Consider the following 21,993-nt stretch of genomic DNA (forward strand, 5'->3'; position numbering starts at 1 on the left):
ATAGATTAGGGCTTAATTAATGGATTTTAATTGACTGATTTCCTTATATGAACTGTACCTCAGTAAAATCTTTGAAATTGTTGCATTTATATTTTTGTTCAGTATATAATGAGAGAAAGTCTTGAACGTGCAGCGTACTCAATGACTTGTAATGTAAGTTGTTATCAATGTCATCTGCGACTTGTTTTCAACTTGTCATGCATAAAATGATTACACAGACACAGTAAGCGTTGAAAATAAATAAACTATATTCAATAAGGTTAACTTGAGTTGATTACATAGTTGTTTTTTCAGAACACATTACACCTCATGCCATAGGTTCTCCAAAACAAGTTTCATTTTTCTCTTCCTTTGTTTATCCTTTCATTAAAAAAATGTAATATAATTTTCAAATCATTTATTACAGTATTGAATAAATGTAAATATCACATATCTTCTTTAAGTCAGTCACTATTCCATACAAATGTCAGGCAGAGAGAAAGGTTCACAGATAAAACTGCACCAAGGACACATTGAAGAGCAAGACCTGGGGTGGTTCACCCCAATACAGAAAGTTGAGGGGCACGGACACAGACACAGAAATATCAAACTCCAACAAACTGACAACCAAATGATCAGAGACATTCAGACATAGACGGGAAAAGTCAGGCTTTCTTTTCACAGCTTTTATAGGTGGTGAATAAGTAAGTAGACTGTTAACACGTAATCAAAAAATGACAATTCACCAGCTGCTCGACCAAGTCGACATTGCTCAGTTTGTTGCAAGCGTGAGCAGACCACGCAAGCAGCCACACAGGCCAAAAACTGTTTTGGGATAACCCGATCCAAATGTAAACCTAGATGTCCTTAACAGACCATGCTAACACACAATGTTCATGCATTTGCACATAGGATGGCATTTACAACACATAAAACATCTGGGAGTGATATCTGATCTACAGCAATGGCAAAGGCCAGATAGTTAAATAGAAGTCATCAAAACACTGAACATTGTCTGAACATTGTAGACAGTTCAATTCAGGAAAAAGTATGTCATAACCAACCCAATGACCACAGTAAAGGCCCTGTAAAATGTCATCCTATGTATAACAACCCTGAACAAACTGACAAGGTTCATTGGAATGTCCATTACAAATGTGTATGTAAACATGCTAATCTCAAGTGAATTAAATAAATCTGTTGGTTGGCCGAGGGCGCAACAAACACTGGAGAAAATAGGTGTTTCACTCCCACCGAGTGAGCCGAGTTGACTGCTCATTAAGATGAAAGCAAAGAAGAGTCAGCTTTATATTGCACATTGCTCCCACTCTCTTTGAAGCATTGGAACGGTTCAAATGGTTTGCTTCAAGGAGCCGTTGAACAATAAAATATTATTAATAAATATAAATAAATTAAATAATCTGGGCAACAGAAATGTACATGTAGTTTGTGCTACATCAAATGACTAGTTCAAGGGGAAATTTGTCTTCAAATTGGACAATTAGAGAAATATCAAAATGTCTCTTTTATTACCCTCCTAAACCATTGGGTCTACGTCTATGGTGCTTCCAGCATTATCAACATAATCTGAAGAGACGTTTATTTTCAAAAGTTGACAAAGACTGGGGAAACACTGAGGGCCAAGGTAACTGAAATCTTTGTTGATATTATATATGTTATACAAGCAACAATAAGCATATTTATACATTACTATTCTCAAGAGAGCCTTTACTATTTGAATCAATAAATCTATAGTTTTGAGGAGGTCAATTTGTTTACTCACTTAACTTCCAAAATGTCATTACCTTTTTAATCCATTGTTTGCATTTGTAATATTTAAATGTTAAATCGTTCTCACTGGTTGCACTGATTGACAACTCTACAGTTTAACTAGAGTTCCAAGTATCTTGAACTCTAAAATAAGTGGGGAAAACTCCCATACGATCTCTAGTATTGTGCAGCATATTAACTCAGAGCCTCACTGCTGTGTCCTATTTTCTCCATATCCACCTCAGAACACCTGGCAATACTGAGATAAACCCACCTCCATTTTGTGTCAGCCTTGTTCTCTTCTGTTATTCCACATGTTTTCTTAGCGACTCAGTAAGTCAGGTGATTGTACCACATGTAAGGACCATGGACAGTCTTGTAACAGTTCACTACCCCTCCCCATCTCCCACTATCTTATTAATTGCACTTTCATCTCATTGAGATTGGAGCAGGGGTAACAATATATTATATGGTAGAGTCAGATCCAGAGTAAATACAGTATCGTTAAGTTGATCTTTCAAGAAGATGTTATTTCAGTTTGTATGTAATCATATTAGCTCTTGCTACTCTTCTTAACTCAGTAGTAGAGATTGCTGACTGGTTCCACATATTGCACACTAATCAATTAGGTTTCTGACGCCCACACAAGACAAGTCAAATTTGACTAAATAGTAAGTACTAGACTTTAAGGCATTAAATGAGTATGATGCAGAATTACAGTAGCGACGATCAGTAGTTACTGAATAACAGTCTGTAGCTGATGAGAACACACCGTTTGAAATGTAATCTATCCCAGTTTCACTGTCAAGCAAACGGGGAGGTTTGGATTTCAAAAGGTAAAAAAAAACCAGAAGAATAGGAGCATTTGAACCAACACTGTTGGACAAATTGATGTACTGTAAGCCTCACTCCAAAATAAGATAATTTATATGCCATGGTCTTAAGTACTGATGGTGGGCCAGTGTTGCTGTATTTGGGGCCAATTAGCTGGGGTTGGGTTGAGCTGATCTCAGGGCAGCCTTTACTGTAAACAGGTGAGGAGCAGAGGCAGTCTGCATGCTCTTCACAGGTCTGGCTGCAGTCTGGACCTTCTGCTTTCTCACATAAAAGACACAAACACTATTCTCTTGTCACCACCCATGCATTATATTGTTTTTGTCCATGCCGGTGCTGTGCTGTCACTATTATTCTGTCATGTCATGCATCTCTACCCAGTATTCCACAGCAGAGGGTTTACAAGCCCTCCATACCGCTATAGTATCCGCTATAGTATCACAAGTATCACAAACGAACAACGTGTTTTTTTTCCCACAAATATTGACACATTTTGATTTAATGAACAACAATATAAACATCATGGTACAGAACTCTGTCGGTCCTGAAGTCCTACACAGGTGGCCAATATCCTCACATAGGATAACTTTTGGACCAAACAAACGCTACCCTCAACCTCACCACCCCTCTCTGCTTTTACCTTTTCATCCACCAAAGAACGATGAATAGTTACTGTCCACTGAGCAAGCGTGGAGCCAAAGGGATACAGTATATAGATGTAAAGGTTTGACTTTATACCTGTATTCAGGTAAAGGATTGTTTTTGAAAAGTATACGTCAGATAGCGATACACTCTTGTCGTAGCATTCTACATTCTAGGACATTGTGTCGCTTTGTGCTGTGCTTCAGTGGATAGTAACTCACCCTTGGACAGTAACATAAAATAATATTTACACCATCAACGTGCCTGCATTGCTAAATCATCATTTCACTCTCATTGTGGTTGCGAAAGGTCATTCAAAATGTCTCAAACATGATGGTGATGGAGGACTCTACTGTCTGCTGGAGTGGAATGCAGATCTATGATCTGAAGTCCAGTGAGACACAACAGTAAGAGCCTCAAGAGCTGGGTGTGAGACTTTCGTTTTTCAGAGTCGTGCCTCCAGAAACTCCGTCTTCCCTTCATTCAGAAGTCCACAGATGAGGCACATTTATATTTAATCCCTCTGGATCGACTCTATGTTAAAGTTCGATGGATGGGGATTGTGGTTATGGTGAAAGGATGATACCTCATCTCGGAGCCATAATTTACACAAGCTACCTGCAAAAGTCATTTTCCTGTGAAGTAAGACAGTGGTGACTAGTTTCTGAACCCCATGCATTATATCTATTATTGGCCACCCCATCCCACCATATCTGTAGAGAAGCCCCTCTAACAAATACATATACACTCCTATTGTATTTACACCAACACAGAATTGAGAGCTTGTTTCAATGTCATACATAATTCCCACCTCCCCTGTATGGGAAACCATACAGTAACTGCAACTTGGGGCTTTCAGTTTTGTTGTTGTTGTTTTATCTCCCATTGCTAAATGTAAACATCCTACTCATTAATCAACCATTTTCATGGTGCTCTGTCATAGCGACTGAAGATGGACCCATTCCACTACTACGCAGTGGTGTAAAGTAACTTTGTAAAAATACTTTGAAGTACTACTAGTTTTTGGGGTATCTGTACATGACTATTTTTTGACAACTTTTACTTGTACTCCACAACATTCCAATTTTTTTTTCTCCACTTTTTACTCCCATACATTTTCCCTGACACCCAAAAGCAGGACAGTAATATGGTCCAATTCACGCACCTATCAATATAATACATTATCATCTCTACTCGCTCTGATCTGGCGGATTCACTAAACACAAATACTACGTTTTTTAAACGATGTCGGAGTTTTGGAGTGTGCCCCTGGCTGTCCGAAAATAAAAAGAAATAAAAAGAAAATTGTGCGGTCTGGTTTGCTTAATATACGGAATTTGATGTATAACATTTACTTTCACTTTTTATTTTTACTCAAGTCTGACAATTGAGTACATTTTGCACCACTGTACATTAAGCACATTTAAAACCAGATACTTTTAGAACAAGTAGTATTTTACTGGGTGACTTTTACTTTTACTCAAGTCATTCTCTATTAAGGTATCTTTACTTTTACTCACGTATGATAGTTGAGTACTTTTTCCACCACAGCTTCTACGTGTGTGGATTCTGCCTTTGAAATGGAACCCCCAGCGAAAGGGTACTGCTTTAAGGCCACACAGACATGGATTGAGTCGAGTGGATCGAGTCTGGTTCGCCTTCCCTGCAACGATGACGGAGCTACGGCCCACCCTGCAAAACACATGGCACTCTACCCTGCTTCAATTAAAGCAGTCTGGACCCAAAACCATGTTACGCAGCCAGTCGGAATGAATAGAATGCCACTGCAACACTTAGTTTCTACACACCCGTCTGTCTCTTTCTCTCCTTCACTCTCCCTCTTTTACGACATGCTGGTTTACATTCTGAACGTGCTTCCTTTGAAATCTCTCCAGTCTTACTTCCTTCGTCACTTCCTTGACCAATACTTTCTTTTCTCTCCTTCTCTTCCTCGTTTGTCCAGTGAGTGTGTATAACACTTGAGTGTGCAATAGGAGGTTGATGTTAACTGGGTGTCATCCAGGCCACATGCAACCTGTGTGGTGCCCTTGTCACAGTGCTGTATGTGTGTGTTGGTCTTGGTGAGAGACCACGTGTGCATTTGTTTGTGCATGCATGTAGTTATATGTACAGTTCATGTTTCAGTACATGTGTGTATGTGTCTGTATGTAAGTGTGTGTGTGCATGTGTATATCGGGTATGTCTACAGATCCCTTAGGTATTAGCGATCCAGTGATAATGACCAGGTCACAACCTTTGGCCTGGGCCCTGTCCTGTTGTAGATGTGTGTATTATAATAACTATAATGTATATCAGTGTTTTGACTAGTAGCCCTGTCTCTGCTCTCATGTGTCCTCTAAAAGCCCTCTATGTGGCAGTAGGCCTCCAGGCTGGAGAAGAGGACGTAGAGGAACCAGAGGCCCAGGAAGAGGAGGCTGGTGATGATGCGTGCTGTCCGCGGCCCGCCCAGCTCCCCTCCGATAGAGGGCCGCCGGCGGAACAGCAGCACGCCCATGCAGATGAAGGCGAAGCTGGTGAAGAGGGTGACTGAGAAGGCCAGGGAGCCTGGGTCCACGCGGAACTCCTTGCCCTGCACCTTCCAGTAGACGGCCGCCACTGACCACGCCACCCCGATGCCCAGGAACACGTTGACCGCGTTGCTGCCAGTCACGTTGCCCACCGACGCATCAGCGTGCTGGTCCTGCGTGGCCGCCACCTTGCTGGCAAATGTGTCTGAGGAGGGAGGAGGGAAGGAGAGAGAAGTGAGAGAGATAGGTGAAGTACCTGTCATCACAGCTGGTGAAGAGGCTGAGGGAGTAGGCCAGGGAGCCCGGGTCCATGCTGTTGTCATTCCTTGTAGTCACACCACACACACACACACACACGGATTTCACGAACTGGACAAGCTGCAAAGCAGGAATTTCTGCTATTTCACTCTGAGTAATCGTATACATTTTTTTTTACCTTAACCCTATTACCTTGTACCGAACCCTCGTTAAATGAGGAATGGTTGTGGTATTTAAATGACATTAGGAGATACAGTTGGAGTCTGAAGTTTACATACACCTTAGCCAAATGCATTTAAACTCAGTTTTTCACAAATCCTGACATTTAATCCTAGTAAAAAGTCATTATCTTAGTTCAGTTAGGATCACCACTTTATTTTAAGAATGTGAAATGTCAGAATAATAGTGGAGATAATTATTTATTTCTGTCATCACATTCCCAGTGGGTCAGAAGTTTACATACAGTCAATTAGTATTTGGTAGCACTGCCTTAAAATTTTTAAAATTTGGTCCCTCAATAAGTTGGGTCAATTTAGGCTCATTCCTCCTGACAGAGCTGGTGAAACGGAGTCAGGTTTGTAGGCCTCCTTGCTCGCACACACTTTTCCAGTTCTGCCCACAAATGTTCTATGGGATTGAGGTCAGGGTTTTGTGATGGCCACTCCAATACCTTGACTTTGTTGTCCTTAAGCCATCTTGCCACAACTTTGGAAGTATGCTTGGGGTCATTGTCCATTTGGAAGACCCATTTGCGACCAAGCTTTAACTTCCTGATTGATGTCTTGAAATGTTGCTTCAATATGTTCACATATTTTTCCTTCCCCATGATGCCATCTATTTTGTGAAGTGCACCAGTCCCTCCTGCAGCAAAGCACCCCCACAACATGATGCTGCCACCCCGTGCTTCACGGTTGGGATGCTGTTCTTCGGCTTGCAAGCCTCCCCCTTTTTCCTCCAAATATAACGACGGTCATTATGGCCAAACACTTCTATTTTTGTTTCATCAGAAAGGAGGACATTTCTCCAAAAAGTACGATCTTTGTCCCCATGTGCAGTTGCAAACCGTAGTCTCAATTTTTTATGGTGGTTTTGTAGCAGTGGCTTCTTCCTTGCTGAGCGGCCTTTCAGGTTATGTCATTATAGGAATCATTTTACTGTGGATATAGATACTTTTGTACCGGTTTCCTCCAGCATCTTCACAAGGTCCTTTGCTGTTGTTCTGGGATTGATTTGCACTTTTCGCACCAAAGTACGTTCATCTCTAGGAGACAGAACGCGTCTCCTTCCTGAGCGGTATGGCGGCTGCGTGGTCCCATGGTGTTTATACTTGCGTACTATTGTTTGTACAGATGAACGTAGTACCTTCAGGCATTTGGAAATTGCTCCCAAGGATGAACCAGACATGTGGAGGTCTACAATGATTTTCTGAGGTCTTGGCTGATTTCTTTTGATTTTCCCATGATGTCAAGCAGAGAGGTACTGAGTTTGAAGGTAGGTCTTGAAAGACATCCACAGGTACACCTCCAATTGACTCAAATGGTGTCAATTAGCCTATCAGAAGCTTCTGAAGCCATGACATCATTTTCTGGAATGTTTAAAGCTGTTTAAAGGCACAGTCAACTTAGTGTATGTAAACTTCTGACCCACTGGAATTGTGATACAGTGAATTATAAGTGAAATAATCTGTCTGTAAACAATTGTTGGAAAAATTACTGCACACAGTAGATGTCCTAACCGACTTGCCAAAACTATACTTTATTAACAAGAGATTTGTGGAGTGGTTGAAAAACGAGTTTTAATGACTCCAACCTAAGTGTATGTAAACTTCCGACTTCAACTATACATCTCTGTTACTATCTGTGGCCTGGTCAAACCCCAGTGCATAAGTCATCCAGATAGGACACCTTAGTGCTAGGAGGTCTATACACACATCCTACCAATATGGCTGCCTGGTGAGGCAGATGTACTTGAGCCCATAGTGCCTCTATTTCACACACACACGCACACACACACACACACACTTCAACTGTATATACATAATCTCTCACCAGGAATAGAGGTGCCAAGAGCCACAAACACCACGGCAGTGACAGTGTCCCTGAGGCCCACAGTGCAGCCAAAGTGGGAGGCCAGGTCCCCGATGATGGCAGTCAAGATACCGATGACCGAGATGGACACGAAGAAGCAGGCCCAGCCATTCCAGTACTCGGTGGGCGGAACGAAGGCGAACAGAACCTTCCAGAACACCGTCAGAAAGTGCATGACGTAGTCGTAGCAGGATGGCAGACGCTCTTCACGCCCCTCCTCGTCATCGTCATCACCATCCCCTGGGAGGTGGATACAGTAAAACATAAGAGACTTATGCACGCACTCACACCAGTGGTGGTTGGTGCCGTTTAAGACGAGGGAGGACAATACTTTTTTTTTTTAAATAAGCATGGCCTCATTTCTATTACAGCATATTGGATGACTGTCATTCATATTCCATTCACCAAGATCAATGTAAGATCGATACGTTTAGGCTACTATATGCCTATACCCATCAGGTTGCAACAACCTAGCCTTTGAATGAAAGTTTACAACGTAGGTGCACAGGTCGAGAGAAAATAATGATTCATCAAAGTGACAGACAGTGACACATTCAATACCACCTTGCACACTCTTGCCTGCTTCTAGCTGATCTAGGGTGTAATCATTAGGCCAACAGTTGCAAACAACAGCTGTTTGTGACCAGGCGAAAAAACCTTTCCTAGCCAAACCTTCATATCATAACCCCTAACCGCTACACGCAGCTGTTGTCATCAAATTAACTAACGTCATAGTCAACTTAGCTACTAGAACTAACGAGTTAGTAAATCCTTTACAATCATGCAGTACAGTGTTACAGTCAGCAATCAGTTTAGCAGTTACACCGGCGGGCCCCGGTGGCAATGAATTAATAAAACCAAAAGCTTCCCTTGATTTGGAAGAGTTCCAGTGTTGGATACCCATAGCCAGCTACCTAACATAGCATCCCTCTTTGTTTGAGTAGACTAAACTAGCTTTCTGCATTCGCTTTCTAAATAAGTGAAACTGAAAAAATGACACTCTCGCTCGCTTGTCCTTCATTTTGGAAGAAATTAATTTGTTCAAAACTGTTCAACGATTGTCTTTCTCTCTCTTTGAGTCAACTACACACCACATTTGATGCAGTGCTAGCTAGCTGTAGCTCATGCTTTCAGTACAATATTCATTATGATTCCTTGTTTGGGTGGACAACATGTCAGTTCACGCTGATAGGTTGGAGGACGTCCTCTGGAAGTTGTCATAATTACTGAGTATGTCTATGGAAGGGTGTGAGAACCATGAACCTCCTAGGTTTTGTATCGAAGTCAATGTACCCTGGGTAGTACGGGAACTAGATGTCCTCCGGCTACACCATGGTGCTACTCCAAAGAGTGCTGTTGAGGTTACTGTAGACCTTCACTGCAAAACAGTGTTTTTTTAATCAATCATTTAGTTTAGTTTTACCTAAAAAAGGATAACCTCACTAAGGATGGTCCTCCTCTACCTCCTCGGAGGAGCCTTCACTGGCGCGCACACACACACACACACACACACACACACCCCTGTGTTTTACTTGGTGTATTGTTATATTCATGTTTATCTGTAATGAATATAACAGTCCACCAGGGGGCGCTTTTACACCAGACATAGACAGTCAGACATCTCACCCATTACCTCAACACTGTGGAAGACAGCTTTGCTTTCTAAAGTCAATATTACACTTTATAATAGATATTACCAAGATAAATATCACAGAAACCTTTTTATATGAAGTCTGTGGGTTTGCAATTATCACCTTTCAAAACAAGTTGTTTCCTGTTATAATGAGGATCCCGAAAATAAGGCTGTGTCCTCACTTGTTTCCCCTTGACATATCAAACTTAACGAGCAAGCTAACACTCACTCCCTGAATGAAATGCTTGGGCAGCTCTTTGGAAGAACAACAAAGGACTCCAAATATTTGATGTAATTATGGCTCTGGACAAAAAACACTCAGATCACTATTCAAAGCATGAGCAAGAAATGACATTCATAAAGCAGCTGTGAAGTCCTTCATTATGGCTCCAATCCAGGCTTGAGCAATGGCCGTCCTGGGGTCCGTATGCGACCCATGACCTGATTCAATACGGCCTGTGGAATCATACTCAGATCACATCAAGAATTTGCGATAGTAAAGTTTTGAAAAACGTATTTGTTATTCAAATTAAAAGCCAAATGAATACTCACCTTTGTGTAATGATTTAACCCCCATCGCTTGTGGGATAAAAAAAAAAAAAGATGTAACCTTTATTTATTTAACAAGGCAAATCAGTTAAGAAGAAATTCTTATTTACAATGACGGCCTACCCGGAGCAAACCCGGACGGGCCAATTGTGCGCCGCCCTATGGGACTCTCAATCACGGCCGGATGTGATGCAACCTGGATTCCAACCAGGTACCGCAGTGACGCATCTTGCACTGAGATGCAGTGTCTTAGACCGCTGCGTCAAGCGGAATCATTTTTATGTAATTAATTTCATTATTCTTTTGGCCAAATTTCATATACACAATGTAAATTTACAAACATAAAACCACATTTTCGTACCCTACAAAAAGAAATTGAACTGTATTTTAAGACGGTTAAATGCTCTACTAACAAAAAAGCTGTTAGAATTGTAAGTATATGCATGTCCCTTAAGGTCCTTGTGTAATTGTAATGTGATATTGTGCCCCCTAGCCCCGCCCCCAGCCCCGCCCCTAGCTCGATTGTCTATCGTTTGTAATCTATGTATGCTTGTGTTTCCTCATGTGCTTTATGTATTGATTTGTTGTTAATAAAAAAATTATAATAATAAAAAAAATTTTTTTTTTTTTTTTTTTAAATAGACTCGGGAAGACACATATAAATAACACCTGCTCGAGGAAAGACCGTGACTGACAGGCTGACACACACCTCGTCACAGTTACAAATAGTAGCTAGCTAGAAATTGAGCAAAAATGTGTTTTTCAAAGATTTCAAAGAAAAGGAAAGTAGACAATGAATGCAGGATGTTCCAGCAAATATTTCTTTATTGAGGTATCAGGGGAAGCTGTGTGCTTAGTGTGCAAACAGAGCATCGCTGTCTTGAAGGACTACAACTTGTTCCAACACTTCCAGACGAAGCGTGCAGAGAGATATAGGAATGTCTTCTGAGCAGAGGGCAAGAGCATCGAAAGAGTTGCTTTCTCAGTTGCAAAAGCAGCAAGGACTTTCACCAAACGACAGAATTGCGTGAACTAGCTATGTACTGTCCCACGAAACTGCTAAACATAGCAAGCCATTCCCTGAAGGCGAATTCATTAAAGAATGTTTAATTGACTCTGCAGAAATACTTTGCCCCGACAAGAAAGAGCTGTTTGAAAATGTTTCCCTGTCAAGACGAACAGTGACACGACGTGTTGAGGACGTCGCAGAGAATGTGGAACAACAGTTGAAAGACAAGGTAAAGCATTTCACCGATTTCTCCTTGGCCCTGGATGAGAGCAGTGATGAACGTGACACGGCGCTGTTGATATTCTTACGAGGCATAACCCCAGACTTTGAAATGACAGAGGAGCTTCAGTGCAGTCAATGAAGAGCACAACCACAGGGAAGGATTTATTGGAGGTCAATAAGTGTGTGGCAAAGCTGAGACTCAGGTTTGAAAAGTTATCCAGTGTGACCACTGATGGGTGCCCAAACTTGACAGGAAAAAGCGTTGGCCTTTTGAAAAGGATAAAAGATCAAGTAGCTGAGCTGAACCCAGATCAGAAAATGATTTTTCCTGCACTGCATTATTCATCAGGAGGTGCTCTATAAATGTGTTCTGAAAATGAGCCATGTTGTGGATACAGTCCCTACAGTGGTAAACTTCATAAAAGCAAAATCTTTAAACCACAGGCAGTTTGTCTCACTGTTAGAAGAGACAGAGTCAGGTCATGCAGATCTCTCCTACCACACAAACCTTTGGGGAAGGTGCTTAAAAGGGGGTGGGACCTGAAGTCAGAGATTGCTGAGTTTTTGCAAATGAAAGGAAAATATGTGGATTCCCCTCAAGTAAAAGATAAAGAATGGTTGGCTGATTTTGCCTTCACCGTGGACATCAGGGCCTTCATGAATGAACTGAATTCCAAACTAGAAGGGAAGGGCCTTTTTGTGCATCAGATGTACAGCCTTGTCAAAGCCTTCAAGGGAAAATGAATCCTCCTGACCTGTCAAGGAGAAGCCCACAATCTCACCCAACATCCAACACTACTAGTCTGTTCTCTATCAGATGACCTTCTGACACCACTAGTCTGTTCTCTATCAGATGACCTTCTGACACTACTAGTCTGTTCTCTATCAGATGACCTTCTGACACTACTAGTCTGTTCCCTGTCAGATGACCTTCTGACACTACTAGTCTGTTCTCTATCAGATGACCTTCTGACACTACTAGTCTGTTCTCTATCAGATGACCTTCTGACACTACTAGTCTGTTCTCTATCAGATGACCTTCTGACACTACTAGTCTGTTCCCTATCAGATGACCTTCTGACACTACTAGTCTGTTCCCTATCAGATGACCTTCTGACACTACTAGTCTGTTCCCTATCAGATGACCTTCTGACACTACTAGTCTGTTCTCTATCAGATGACCTTCTGACACTACTAGTCTGTTCCCTATCAGATGACCTTCTGACACTACTAGTCTGTTCCCTGTCAGATGACCTTCTGACACTACTAGTCTGTTCTCTATCAGATGACCTTCTGACACTACTAGTCTGTTCCCTATCAGATGACCTTCTGACACTACTAGTCTGTTCCCTATCAGATGACCTTCTGACACTACTAGTCTGTTCCCTATCAGATGACCTTCTGACACTACTAGTCTGTTCCCTATCAGATGACCTTCTGACACTACTAGTCTGTTCCCTATCAGATGACCTTCTGACACCACTAGTCTGTTCTCTATCAGATGACCTTCTGACACTACTAGTCTGTTCCCTATCAGATGACCTTCTGACACTACTAGTCTGTTCCCTATCAGATGACCTTCTGACACCACTAGTCTGTTCCCTATCAGATGACCTTCTGACACTACTAGTCTGTTCCCTATCAGATGACCTTCTGACACCACTAGTCTGTTCCCTATCAGATGACCTTCTGACACTACTAGTCTGTTCCCTATCAGATGACCTTCTGACACTACTCGTCTGTTCCCTATCAGATGACCTTCTGACACTACTAGTCTGTTCCCTATCAGATGACCTTCTGACACTACTAGTCTGTTCCCTATCAGATGACCTTCTGACACTACTAGTCTGTTCCCTATCAGATGACCTTCTGACACTACTAGTCTGTTCCCTATCAGATGACCTTCTGACACTACTAGTCGTTCCCTATCAGATGACCTTCTGACACTACTAGTCTGTTCCCTGTCAGATGACCTTCTGACACTACTAGTCTGTTCTCTATCAGATGACCTTCTGACACTACTAGTCTGTTCCCTGTCAGATGACCTTCTGACACTACTAGTCTGTTCCCTATCAGATGACCTTCTGACACTACTAGTCTGTTCCCTGTCAGATGACCTTCTGACACTACTAGTCTGTTCTCTATCAGATGACCTTCTGACACTACTAGTCTGTTCTCTATCAGATGACCTTCTGACACTACTAGTCTGTTCTCTATCAGATGACCTTCTGACACTACTAGTCTGTTCTCTATCAGATGACCAACGGGAGAAGTATACATCGCTGCTGCGTGCTTTGAATGGCGAGTTTCCTCATCGTTTTGAGGATTTCAAAGTGTTGGAAAATGACATGCAGTTGGTTTCCTCTCCTTTCACCTTCAATGTGGATAACGCTCCCACTGACCTGCAACGTGAGCTTATCCATCTTCAGTCTGATGCAGTGATTGGCGAACTATTCAAAACAATGTCACTGATGAGGTTCTATGCATCTCTCGATGAACAAAACTTTCCAAAGATTCGGAGTCATGCTCAGAAGATGTTTGTACTGTTTGGGTCAACCTATGTATGTGAACATATGTTTTCAGTGATGAAATATAACAAGGCACAGATCATCTCTTACGGACTCTGACCTCAGTAATCCTGCGCATAGAGACGTCAGAAACTATACCTGACTTCACTGCTCTAGTCAATGCCCATCAGAGACTTCACTCCTCACACTGATTGAGTAGTTTAAATGTAATGTTGAGCACTCTCTCTTTCTTGTGTTTTTGTGCATACGAGTTAACAAGAGTTCTGTCCGTGGTGCTGAATGCACAGTGTACTTCTCCCTCCGTGTAGTTCATTGGAAGTTTTAATAATGAAGATACCTACCAAAAGGAGAACATGGATGTGGTTTACCTCTGTGCATGTTAAAAAAGTTAAATGAGTAGCATATCAGGACGTGATTTACAGTAGATATATCTGTCAAAACGACATATAATCCTGTAATAGGATTCTGGCCCGCGATGGCAAAAATATTTTCTAATGTGGCCCTCCATGGAAAATAATTGCCCAGGCCTGCTCTAGTCAGTGTGTGTGTGTATAATACAATGTCAACAGTGAGACTCACGTTATTCATCTTTCTTTCACTCAATAGAAATCACACACACGCACAAATACCAAAAGCTGACCTGCGCTGACAGTCACAGCTTCCACGAACTGCTCCCTCCAGGAGTGAGTGCCAATCACAAGGGCCAAGTTGGTCTTCTTAATGAGCTTGTCAACGGTGCTCTGCCAATCACAAACAAAAAGCGCATAGTCAACATCCTATTATAGAGACGAAGGCAAACTCATGTGCGTGACCGGAACACTAATGGAGAATGTCTAGAAGAGTTTGAGGAAGTGGCCTCGTTACCATGAGAAGTGCAGTAATAGTTGATATTTTATTAAGATCCCCATTAGCTGTTGCGATAGCAGCAGCTACTCTTTCTGGGGTCCATTTCTGGGGTAATATGAATTCACAATAGTAGTATTTGTTTAAACCGCAAACACACGCACGCACACACACACACACACGCACACGCACGCACACGCACACACACGCACACACACGCACACGCACACACACACACACACACGCACACTGTGGTCCTTATAAACACATGCTGTGTTTATAAGGACACTCCTCCCAAGCAATCACAGCAAACCACATGCTGAGTCCTGGGATCCACTCAGGCACTGAAGAAAAGCATCATATCGAGAACTCAAGTATTACTGCACCAAACTGTAACTTCCTCCTACTCAATCTAACCAATAAAAACATCCTATGAAGCACCCTAGCCAAACCCGACTGGATAGGAGGTTTCATTGGCTAGAAAGGTCTCACCAATGTGGGTAAGCCTCTGTAAGACTGGGGACTACAGGCGATGGCCATCAGCCTTTAGAAAACTGGGACATGCTGTCCTATTGCACACAATAATACGATTATTGTGGATAGTTAGATTAGTTGTTCAAAACATTTACATGCTCTGCAAGGAGAACGATTTTCTGAATAATCCTGTTTACGTGAAATCAGGCTACTGATGGGAAAAATAAATGCAGAAAATCGCCAATCAAAATAAACGTACCACAGAAGCCAGGTTAATTCTGCGAAGCCTATTTGATTCGGAGTTCGAACATATAAAGTTTGTATGTGAAAACTAATTCTAAGATGCACACTTTCCGTTTTATCCGAACTCACGCCACTCGGGCATTAGAGGGAAGCTTTGGCTACCGGTGCATAGATCAAACGCACCGCGGGGACAATGATTCACCTTATCCTGTGAAAGAATGCTCAGAGAAGCAGATGTTTTAACCAGCGTGGGTTTACTTCGATTTAACCCTACGCCGATGTAAAATCAGCAGAGTAAAGGGTTCACATGGCTATTGCCATTGTCGGCCTACTGCCATAATCCAGTTTAAGATTGAATTATTAGAGTGTGTTTACATCAGTGGAGGCTGGTGGGAGGAGCTATAGGAGGACGGGCCCATGGTAATGGCTGGAATGGAATCAATGGATCAGTATCATACAGAGCAAACATATGGAAACCACACGTTTGATTGCGTTCCATTGATTCCATTCCCGCCATTACAATGAGCCTGTCCTCCTATAGCTCCTCCCACCAGCCTCCACTGATGTAAACGTATTCTATGACTGCCAGGGTATAGGAGCTGCCTGGGCATACAGTATGTGATGCTCAGCGGTAGTCGTTTTTACTTGTTGATGTGGAAACTTCACCTGTGTAAAACATTTCTCACTGGTCTTTTTTTTGCGTACTCCGTCCACCCATCCATAGAGCTAACAATGCTATTAAATGATGTGACATTGATCTAGGATTTCATAAAGCCAAGTGCCAGTCATTGAAATGACTTGAGAGTTCAATTATCTGTTGTGTTTGTTTTGTGCTGCTATAAATCATCAGTGACAAGCGCAATCTTATTATGTATAATAAATGGATCTTAATCAAGTCAAGAAGAGGCACACGGCCTGATTGGATTAAATCCCGAGGCATGTTGCTATAGGACTTAAATGAGCTAGCTGTTGTCCGTCACAACCGTTGGTTCACTTGACGAAAATATTGATTAATCAATTAGCTTAAACACCAACCCTTCTGAGGACCGACACTGGGCACAGTTGAGGGTCGCTCCACCTCAAAAAATCAATGGTACCTATATTAGCCTTTTCATCCTTCATGCCCAAATCATCCTAAAGTATCTAAAAATGGATTGGATGTTACTTATAGATGATTTGGATATGCTAATGTAGGTACGATTGACTTGCATTGGATTTCTTGAAGTGGAACGACCCTCAACTGTGCCCAGTGTCTGTCCTCAAATGGGTTGGTGTTAAACCAACTGTGTGACTCTGGGGCTGTATGTGATCTTGGATCAGGTTTGCCTAGTAGATAACAACGAATAAGATTATATGGAACTGATCGTAGATCAGCACGCCTACCAAGTGATGCTCGATGCATTTCCTGAGCGCTGATGTGGCCAATCGAGTGAAGCAGAGGAGAAGAGGGGCTATATACCTTGAACTCATAAGACTCCTCAATGACCACCTCCAGCCGGCTGTGCTCCCCCAAGATGGGCTTTCCCATCTCTGCAATGCGCCTCGCCTCCTCCTCCTCTGCACTCATCTGGCCATCAGGATCCTCTAAGAGATAGGAGACAGGAGGGATGAGATCAATAGAACATTGAAGGGAATGAGAGAAGAGAGAGAGGGGGGGGTGGGTTGAGAGGAGAGAGGGGGAGAGGGGGTGAGAGGAGAGAGAGAGAGAAATTGAAACTCAAACATGCCAACATGCCTCACAAACAGATCTTTCAAGGCCAGTGTCCTATCAATAATTGAGTTTGAGTCAGCATTATTTCCTCTTCATACAGTACATCACTCATGTGCATTAGCCCATGTATGTGGAGACGTGGGGGAGGGAGAGTGGGAGAGATGAGAGGTTGATGGTGAATGTGTGGGTGCGATGGGGAAGCAAGAGTGAAAAAGAGAAGAGATAAGGAGAGATTAGTGGGGTATATTCATGAGAAGATGAAAGTAGGGCAGTCTGGGAGACGTAGCAACAAAAAGATAGCCAGACATTTTGTTGGAGAAAGAAATTGTGGAAGAAACAGACAGAAGGTGAGTTGAAATGAGGGTAGATTTATGCTGACTTGAGGTGGGCAAAGACCAATGTCCCAAAGTGTGATTTAGTGGCTGTTAATAAAATTGAACTGGACCAATAGGGTCCTCAGAATGCCGCATTTAAAATAACACCTCAAATACACTATAAACAGCTGGGCAAAACCCATTCTCCCTGCCTCCATTCAGCATCATATTTCCTATCTACTTATAGCGTATAATTACTCATCCTCTCATTGGAGGGACGACAAAGATGGTGAGCCGTGAAGACGCACGGGAAGCTTTGTTTGTGTGTCGTCGTCGCCGCGTGGCGAGTGGGCAGATATTATTCCTCTTAGTCCCTCTCCTCTGCCTTCAAAGCACAAGCTGTAATTATGAAAGGAGTAGAGAGCTGCCAGGCACCACATGGCAACTGTCCCACTGTGTTCCCCCAACACTCCAGCTCCTTCACCGTGTTGCTCTAACAGGGTTACACCAGATACTAAATACTAATACCAATACACTCTAATGATGAAGTATACTACTGGTCTGCGGTTACTGTGGGTAAATTACAGCACCATCATCCCAGACCCCATATTCACAAAGCAGCTCAGGGTAGGAATGCTGAACTAGGATCAGATCCTCCCAGCTCGTGTCCATCTTTTTTCAGTATGGTCTAAAATGCAGAACTGATGCTAGATCAGCGCTCCTGCTCTGAGACGCTTAATGAATATGGGCCCTGATTGGGTAAGGCTCTTCAACACCTGTTTAAGACGTGCATTAGAATAAAGTGTGTCATGGGACACTGCTAGACTACTGTAGAAGGACAGTACTCTAATATTTATCCAGGAGAAGACAGTTGTGTGATATATACACATTTAATATTTATCCAAGAGAAGCCAGTTGTACGACATATACGCATATAATATTTATCCAAGAGAAGCCAGTTGTATGATATATACGCATATAATATTTATCCAAGAGAAGCCAGTTGTATGATATATACGCATATAATATTTATCCAAGAGAAGCCAGTTGTACGATATATATGCATATAATATTTATCCAAGAGAAGCCAGTTGTACGATATATCCGCATATAATATTTATCCAAGAGAAGCCAGTTGTACGATATATCCGCATATAATATTTATCCAGGGATGGATAGAAATCGATGTGAGAGTGATGCATTTTATGGAGTGAGCAGGTCCTTCTCATGGATTTATGCTGTAAATAGACTTGTAAATTATGCCACAGTGGCCGAGGCAACACTGGGTGCTAATCCCTAAGTGGCTTACCGCAACAGAGGTGTGAACAAAATAAAGGTTCTTACAATGTTCTTCCTCAGCTTTTAAGGTTCCTTGGAGAACTCTTGCCTGATAAAGAACCTTTGAGTTAATTGTGAGCTTCTTGACATGGCATCTACAGTTCTTCAGAATTCTAAAAGGCTCTTGAAATGTATGGAAGCCTGCAGATGTGTCCCTTTCATAGCACACAGCAAATTGGCCAGTGTTGATTAAAGAGTTAAATTAACAATGTAAAGAGTTAAATTAACACTCAGTGGTGTAAAATAACCCCAGAGTTAGTGTTAATAACCAGAGTTGAATCAAAACCACACCCTTTATTATCATATTTCCCAGCATGCTCTATTGCAAGTAGATTTTTAGAATTGTTTGTTTAAATATCTATGTTTTTGCATGTATATTGATGAATTCATTTAAAGTTAGACTCAGCGATATGACATAGATGCAGAAAGTAAACGGCTTAGTGGGTCAATTTCTGCAAAAACTAAGAGCTTGAAGCTCAACTTATCCACTGTTTTGGTCGTAAGAGCATGAAGGGAACCCGTGCACATGCGCAAATACTGTGCAACTCATCTCAACTCAATATCTGCTGTGCTGCTTGTGTGCCGAGTCTACATTTAATATTATGCTACTCAAATATAAATAACATACATTTTTCTAAACTAATCCAATCTGTTACTTGGATTTATTGCACCCGCTACTGAAATGGTTGTTTAAATTAATCTCATATCTCAGTCTTCCCAACACTGGCAGTCATTCTGAATGCAAGTTGTGAGTGAATACAATTCCAAATGTCGGATATCCCCAATCTGGCTGGATTCCAATAGGAATTGCACATCTCTTTGTAAACTAGCATAATATGATTGCAGGCAGGATTAGGGTAAAACTAAGCCCTCAGAAGAAGGCTTCATGAAATATGTATTGTCTTGTCTTGTCTTAAAGAATGACAAGTTAATGACAATGTATTCACTTGGGATCTCGCTTGGTGAAGGCCACAGGACTGAGAATGGATGAAATCAACAACCATGTCTCTGTCACTAGCAATCACAGTCATGGGTGGTACTGGTAACTTTTAACGTTCACTTGAAAAGGCACCCTGGGAAATACGCAAGTAAGGCTTAAAACTCTACAGCAGGGCTATTCAATTCCAGTCCTGGAGGCCCAAAACATGTCCGGTTTTGGATTTTCTTTCTATGGTTCTTCATAGACCCTTAAATTGATGTTGTTATATAGTGTACCAACTCATGTGAAATGTTTGTTGTTGTTTTTATGGATGATTCTAATCCAAAACCAATTCCCCCCTTGGGCTTTTAGGGAAAATACAAAGTTCTATGTCTGCTGTTTCTAGGCTGGTTGTGTGAGGCAAGTTGCTGATGGTCTTACCTTGGTTGAGCAGAAGGGCTGGAAGAAAGAAGAAAGAACCGTCAGTACAGCGGTCCAAACTCCAGACAAGTCAAAGTGCACATCATTACACTTCCCTGACCTTGTGAGGTTTTACCAACTAAGAGCTCTGATGTCACGACAGCTATTGTGAACTCTCCTCTAAGTGCCTCAGTTCAGTACAAACAATCTCTCTCTCTCTCTCTCGCTCTCTCTCTCTCTCAAAAACACAGGCATGAAACACACACACAAGGCCTATTTCCTCTCGGTTTTCTTAGCCTCACACACAATTGGACATCAGCAGGCTCTCTGGTTGGCTCTGCGACTCTGAAAGATCTCTACTTGTATCTTCATCTCACCAGCAGAATTGAAAATTCATTCTTTACCAAACAAAGCTACCTATAGTGCCTGACTGGTACTAGCTATCAGGCCCAACTCAGTCAGTGCCTGAAGTGCGATGAAAAAGGAACAGGTACTTAAATTGTAGCGTACCCGGGTTTGTGTTTTAGAGCCAGTATTCTATAAGAGGTGCCACAACTCATTAAAGGTGCAGTTCTCCATACCAGTCAGCACCAACCCATTCCCAACCACTGACATCAGGAAAACAGAAAAGGACACACAGCACACATACACACACACTACAAGTACACACACCTGAGATTCCCCTCTTCAGCCAGCGTGGTTCCTCTAGTACGATGAAGAAGTTCTCCTTTTTCTCATACTCCTCATCGTCAATGATCCTCACCTGCAGGGTCTGACTGCACATGCACAAACACCCACCCACACAGGTCAGTATCCGAGGTCATTAATCAACAAATAGATGAGACTGTCTTATTTCACTTTATTCAACAGTTAAAAGGGATCAGTGGAAGGATGTGATCCCAGGGGTTAGTCAGGGATTTTGTTGTACTTTACAGAGAGAGCTCACCTCACACAGACACAGACACAGACAGACACACACACACAGACACAGAGACAGAGACAGAGACAGAGACAGAGACAGAGACAGAGACACAGACACAGACACAGACACACACACACACACACACACACACACACACACACACACACACACACACACACACACACACACACACACACACAGACACAGACACAGACACAGACACACACACACACAGACACACACACAGACACACACACACACACACACACACACAATCTTGTCCTTAATGTAGAGCCTCAAGGCTCTCTTTTCACCGTGGGTCCCTCCCAGTTATCCATGAGCTAACCATGCGCCACGTAGAGCCATCAAGCAACAGGCAGGGAGGGGAGCCGCACAAAGCCAGACAAACGATGGCTTCCTCCCCGGGGGGCCGCCCCAGACAAATTAACAGGCACAGCTTGCACTTAAATCACAACAGAGGACCCGCATCAATATTTCATCACTCCACGGCTGAATAATTCAGATGCAGACATGCACACCAGTCAGGGAGGGGACACCCAGGGGTCTGCAACACAGAGGGGTGTCACCCCTGCTGTATATCATCCCCTGTGGCCCAATCCTCATCCACTGCTCCATCCCTCATCCACTGCTCCTTCCATCCTGTGATTCTACCTACTGTAGGCCCTTTACTGTACCACCTACTGTAGGCCCTTTACTGTACCACCTACTGTAGGCCCTTTAGTGTACCACCTACTATAGGCCCTTTACTG

General features: G+C 42.5%; 1 protein-coding gene across 1 annotated transcript in view; it reads right to left on the reverse strand.

Moving 5' to 3' along the window:
- Positions 1-230: 230 nt before the first annotated feature.
- The window catches only part of slc8a2b (solute carrier family 8 member 2b), a 108,963-nt gene continuing 87,200 nt past the window's right edge, over positions 231-21,993 (reverse strand). The window contains exons 8-13 of the mRNA XM_042297235.1: positions 20,974-21,077; positions 20,323-20,340; positions 17,059-17,183; positions 14,680-14,779; positions 8,060-8,338; positions 231-5,958 (exon numbers count right to left, since the gene is read on the reverse strand). Coding sequence (XP_042153169.1) covers positions 5,582-5,958; positions 8,060-8,338; positions 14,680-14,779; positions 17,059-17,183; positions 20,323-20,340; positions 20,974-21,077 — 1,003 coding nt within the window. The 3' untranslated portion in view covers positions 231-5,581. The remainder of the gene's footprint in view (positions 5,959-8,059; positions 8,339-14,679; positions 14,780-17,058; positions 17,184-20,322; positions 20,341-20,973; positions 21,078-21,993) is intronic.

Source organism: Oncorhynchus tshawytscha, linkage group LG14 (assembly GCF_018296145.1).
Source record: "Oncorhynchus tshawytscha isolate Ot180627B linkage group LG14, Otsh_v2.0, whole genome shotgun sequence".
Lineage (NCBI taxonomy): Eukaryota > Metazoa > Chordata > Actinopteri > Salmoniformes > Salmonidae > Oncorhynchus > Oncorhynchus tshawytscha.